Raw genomic sequence first — 5,764 nt, 5'->3', positions numbered from 1 at the left:
GAATCATTATTAGTATTAGAGTGATAAAGCTACTACTGACCGAAATTCTTTTGCATTGGAGTTCAGTACTGAAATGCCAACTACAAGTCATGGTATGTTTTCCCAAAATCCATCAGATGAACTTATTTCAATACCTGGTCAAGTCACCGCACTTAGAGAAATGCAAAATGAATTAGGTTCTACCACAATGACTAAATGTAACAGAAATACTCATATTGAGCAAAGTGGTTTAACTGTGGAAGAAATTATAAAGTTGTCAGCGCGATTAGCAGATCATTCAGAGGCAAAACCCAACAGATGCCCTATTAACCTAAGGGTGTAATAAAAAATATAAGGGCTTGAACGGACAAAATCATCACATTAACGCTCCTCGCAACAGAGAATCAAACCAGTCCACAAAAGGAAAAAATCTAAACAAGCAAGTGAATGTCCTGCACAACCAGCTGAACATATGACACAACCTTCAGCAGTGCGTTCTTCTCACAAAACCAAAAATATATACATGGAACAGGACATTGATGCCATAAACCTATGAATAACTACTCCAAATATCCTATAAAATATTTCTTTGATGCTTATAATCCAACAAAATATTTGCATTTAAAATTTAAATTTTATTTTTTCGTTCCTTCCTTAAGGTAATGCCAATAAATTCCGGACTCGGGTCCCTCATGGACTGAAGACAAAAAGTTTTGTACCATTTATGTATTTTCAAATTACTGTTACTGGAATATTTAAATCATGATATTTAGCAACAGTTCTTGAGCAGTTAAGTCTCCCATCGAGGAGATATATCTTTGATGGAAAGTCAGTTATTACGTTAAAGACCGGTTTGAGGTATATGTAAATCGTATAAAAAATTTGACAAAGCAAGCATTGTTATTTTAAAATGAAAAATATTTTTTAATTTCAAAAAAACATTTCTTTAAAAAAAAAGTTATTATTCTTTTTACTATTCTCATTTGGCTTTAGTTGTTTATTTATTTGGAGTGGTTTCTTTTTTAATTTAATAAAAATTTTAAATTATTTTGTCAATTGAAAGGAGATCAAATAATCTAATTAAGGTTAGTGCTTTATTATATATTTTTGCTTAACCCAATATTAGTTAAACAGAAATCGAGACATGGTTTACAATATTAGTTACTAACATCATCATAATTCTAGTATCATAAAAAATTAGAAATTATTTCAGATCAGTAGTAATACTGCAAAAATCTAACTCCGGCATATTGATTCATTATTTCATACCTTTTTAAATTTGTTAGTATATGATAATACCAATAACATATGGATAATATGAAAATATTAAATAATTTATTATAATAAATAAAAATATTATTTATCTACTTATTATAATAAATGAAATAAAAAGATATTTTGGTTGTGTTATAATATCATATAATGAAATACATATAATAATATTAATTTTTTAAATATAGTTGTGGACATTCAGTGTATATAATTTTTTTTCTTGCCTGTCTTTAGATCATTTTTTCTTATATTATATTAATTAATAAATATATATAAATATATATAACTACGTTGAGAGTATTTATTCACATATATTTTAAATGATTTAATATTTAATAATATAAACCAAACAAACGACTTAAAGCCTGATGAAAATACAAATTATTTTTAGTACATTATATGTATTCTATAGTACTATATATATATTACTATAAACCCCTATATGTAAAGTTAATAATATATATAATATATTGCCTAAAAGCAAAAGTGTCTCCAAATGTTGATTTAGATTTTGTAATTGTAAATATACAAAAAAAAACCATTGAAATTTTATTTATGTTAAATTTATGTATACATTAACACATGCAATTAAGGTCTTTCAGTAAGCTAGAAGAATTTATTTATACATAAATAATAATTATTTTCGTTTAGAAAAGTAGTCGTTGGAATAAATATCTTGAAAAATAAATGGATCTTAAAAATTCCTAAAAAAAATATATCAAAATAATACTTTTATATAAATCTTCATTTTAACTTATTTTGAAGTATATTTAGATAAAATTTAGATAAAATTTAGATAAATACTCGAATTCAGTTATTATTAAAAGTAATCTTATAAATTCTTTAGTGCAACTACATACGTACATTATGGCACCTATTCCGATACAATCGTTGTATAGTTTTCAAGCGGTATCCGATATCAGAGATTACAGCCCCACTGTGCTTGATGGTAATTGGAATGAACTCAGGTATCGTCAGGCTGTGAACCCACATGCTGTAGTTCCCTGTGTCTTAGCACAGCGTGAGTGCAAAAAGAAGACAACTACTTTTCATGATAGTTATCCATATCACGGTAAGAATGACCAGATAACAGATGATTTTCTTAACATCAAATGTACGAGTTTTAAACGAAAAGAAGCAGCGGCTACTTCTAGAGGTGTTATGCGACTTCTTGATGAATTCCAAGAGAACTTGACATCCATGAATGATATTCTATTTAAACTCGTACCAAAATTACCAGAACCAGTATTTGAAGATGGCATACCTAGGGCGCGTAAAATTGATACTCTCCAGTGTTATGGAAATCAAACCAATTTCGGTTTGCGTGAGTGGATCAAGTGTAAAGTTCTTAAGGAGGCCTTCAGAACTTTTCATCTCTCAGAGTATAAGCAAAGTTATGTCAATCCAAAAACAATTAAAATAATACCGTTTACCAGAATATAAGCATCATTCATTTGTGAAAAATCTTTAAGTTGGTGCAACCATAAGATCATAGTTGGAATTGAAAAATTAAGTAAATTTAAAAGAATGAAGTAAAGTTAATTATGAAATGAAATTCGTGATTTGTATATATCTTTGTGATCTTTTACATACATGAGTAGTTCATGTATTCATGTTTAAACATGATATTCAAATCGAAAAACTAAAATAAATGAATGAAAAAAAAATTTTTTGTAATGTGTTATTTCAATGCAAATACTTTGGCAGAATATAGGTTCAATCCTTTTAGAAAAATACCTGATAGGAAAGCGTTTGATAGTTGTAAAAACTACATAAAACGATAACCTCTTGTGCACTTAACACGAAATAGCTCAGTTACTTCTTTCGCTTAAGCATGAGTGCCGGTCACCATATTTTTTAAGATGTTATTCTCTTCCCTATAAAATTTATAAGTCACACTACAGTAACTCTCCAATTTCGTAAGGTAAATGATGTTATGATTTTTATATCATGTTTCCACTGCGGCTAAATCAATTTATGTTAATCAAATTAAGATTTTTTCTTATCTACATGTAACAAATTTCATGTAACAAATATGGCAAATTTCGATAATTTCCCTTTTGGGAAATAAATTTTCTCTTGATTTATTCTTATACTATGTTCGGACAACTAATTTCCCTTAATTTCATTATAATGAAATTAAGTTAATTTCGTTAAAATGAAATTAAGTTAATTTCGTTAAAATTAAGTTAATTTCGTTAAAATGAAATTAAGTTAATTTCGTTAAAATGAAATTAAGTTAATTTCGTTAAAATGAAATTAAGTTAATTTCGAAAGTATTCATACTGTCCCAAATTAAGTAAATCATATGCTTTTTGTTTACAAATCTAATTCATATTTGTGAAATAAAAAAAATTGATTATTATAAATATAAAGAATGGCAATCAGTACCTTTATTAGCTTTAGTGGATTTCAGGTATATGAATATTTATTTTTCACTATATTTTAAATTAATAACAGTTACAGTTCTTTCTCTCTATTCAAATTTAAAAATTTGCACTATCAAAATATTTTCCGGTTTAATTAAAGTCAATTGTCATTGATATTTATTTTAAAAAAATGTAATTTTTTTGTTATCTGTACTTTATCTTTTGCTTATAATTTATCTTTTTCAAAGTTGCATTTAAAATATCCCTTAATTTCAGCCTTCGTTGCAATGAAATTAAGTCCATTTTTCTTAATTTCATTCTAACCTCAAAAGTGAATTTTTTATGGAAAAACCAACTTAATTTCGCGGAAGATGAAATTACGATTTTGTTAACAATACAATAACAACTACGTTAAAGAAACATATTATGGCATTCAAGTATTCTATTTATTGCTGATAGTGTTTTCCCTTCAAGTAGTACTTATGGTAGAACGTTGGAATAGCGCACCGTTCAACAAGTGACCCCACTGAAGTGAAAGATTAGTCGATGTAGACCACGAAACTCCTTCAAGTAGAACATATGCTTGTTTTTGTTTTCGCACCATTGGATATGAGACTATATGTTTTATATATCTTGTTTTGAAAGATCTTCGGATGTAGGATTGTATATTTTATAACCAACCTCCATGACTGGTAAATAAAATTATTTAGGGATGATTAAACATTATTCAAGATTTTCATTCCGCTGATTAGTTCTTAGTCATCCATTGCAAGACAATTTTGAGTTGTCTCTTTTTCTCTGTAGTTTAATAGTATTTAGGTATAAAGTTACGCCACCTCGCTCTGTAAAGAGCAAAGGATTGAGATGGAAGGTATAGGATATTATTACTTTTTCAGTATTTGATCCTGCGAGCTATTGTTCTGTGAGCAAATCAACTTATATTTATGCAATATATTTCAATTTGAGTACGTGTTCTACGAGCAGAATAATTTCTCAACCTTATATCATCCTAATCAACTTCAAGCAACATCTCTCTCCAAATTCCACAAAAGGTTACTATAAATTTTTGCGTGTTTAAAGTAATTTGCATCTCCAAATGCTCATGTAATTCTTTTATTATGTATGACACATCAAACAAATAAATTAACAACAACATTTTTGCGATTACAAATAAATTGTTTTATCTCGTTTAATACAAAATTTATTTTCGAAACTAATTTTCTTGTTTTGAATTATATTTTTGCAATAAACATTGCAAATGAAAGTTCATTTGTGGTGAACATGCACAAAAGTAGTGCACCGTACACATTTGCAACGACTTTTTTCTGCGGGATGTATCAATTCGCTTTCTCATTGCTAGTCGAAAAAGTCAAGCTTTTTGTCAGTTAACCTGTTTCCGGATGTACTGCGACCCCATTTGTGTCATTTCAGTAGAGAGTTGTGCTTCAATTTTAAAATACAATGAGACTTTGTCATGCAACTGCAACAAAAACTGCAGCAGCAGCAACAGCAACAACAACTACAAGTACAATATGCATTTTGTACCCGTACACTCATGGATTGGTTACACTGATTTACGAGTAATGCCACTTTTGCCAGTGCGCACCACAATGAGGCATCCCAGCGGTGGGCTATTGTGCTGCTCCCACATTGTCAAATACCGTTTCGCCGATAAAAAATGCAAAATATAAAAATCTGGGTTTTTGTGTCGATTTGATGCACAGAAACATATTCACAAATAATATAATGTTAAGCTTAATGCTAATATATTACATTATTATATTAAAATAAATTATAATAAGTTCAATAAAAGTTTAATAATAATTTAAGAGGTGTTTAAATTCAAACTTATATAAAGTTTTTGGTTATGCTTTAATTTTTAATATTAATAAAAATTATTTTCTGTATATCAGAACCTATAACATCTCAAATATAAACATCCTACTTACTCAGCGACGGAACAACTTTTTACTTCATTAAAACTCCAACTATTAGTTTAATTGGTGGGTTTCTGCACTTAACTCTCAACATAGTATGATCCTTTAAGGGAAGCAGTGCTTGCTATAATTACTCCTGCATTTTACACATTAAATTAGTAATACGAACCGTAGGCTCAGAAGTGTTTCTAGTCTAAATGTTTTATG

At 28.3% G+C, this 5,764-nt stretch overlaps 1 protein-coding gene across 1 annotated transcript; it reads left to right on the top strand.

Annotated features, from left to right (window-relative positions):
- Window positions 1-962: 962 nt before the first annotated feature.
- On the top strand, window positions 963-2,854 carry LOC119667750. The gene is made up of 2 exons (XM_038077058.1): window positions 963-1,064; window positions 2,099-2,854. The coding sequence occupies exon 2, from the start codon at window positions 2,119-2,121 to the stop codon at window positions 2,692-2,694; it is 576 nt and encodes a 191-aa protein (XP_037932986.1). The 5' UTR covers window positions 963-1,064; window positions 2,099-2,118; the 3' UTR covers window positions 2,695-2,854.
- Window positions 2,855-5,764: the final 2,910 nt, after the last annotated feature.

This window comes from Teleopsis dalmanni, chromosome 1, assembly GCF_002237135.1.
Source record: "Teleopsis dalmanni isolate 2A chromosome 1, ASM223713v2, whole genome shotgun sequence".
Lineage (NCBI taxonomy): Eukaryota > Metazoa > Arthropoda > Insecta > Diptera > Diopsidae > Teleopsis > Teleopsis dalmanni.
The sequence above is the reverse complement of the archived record's forward strand: the minus strand, read 5'-3'. Positions and strand labels throughout refer to the sequence as shown.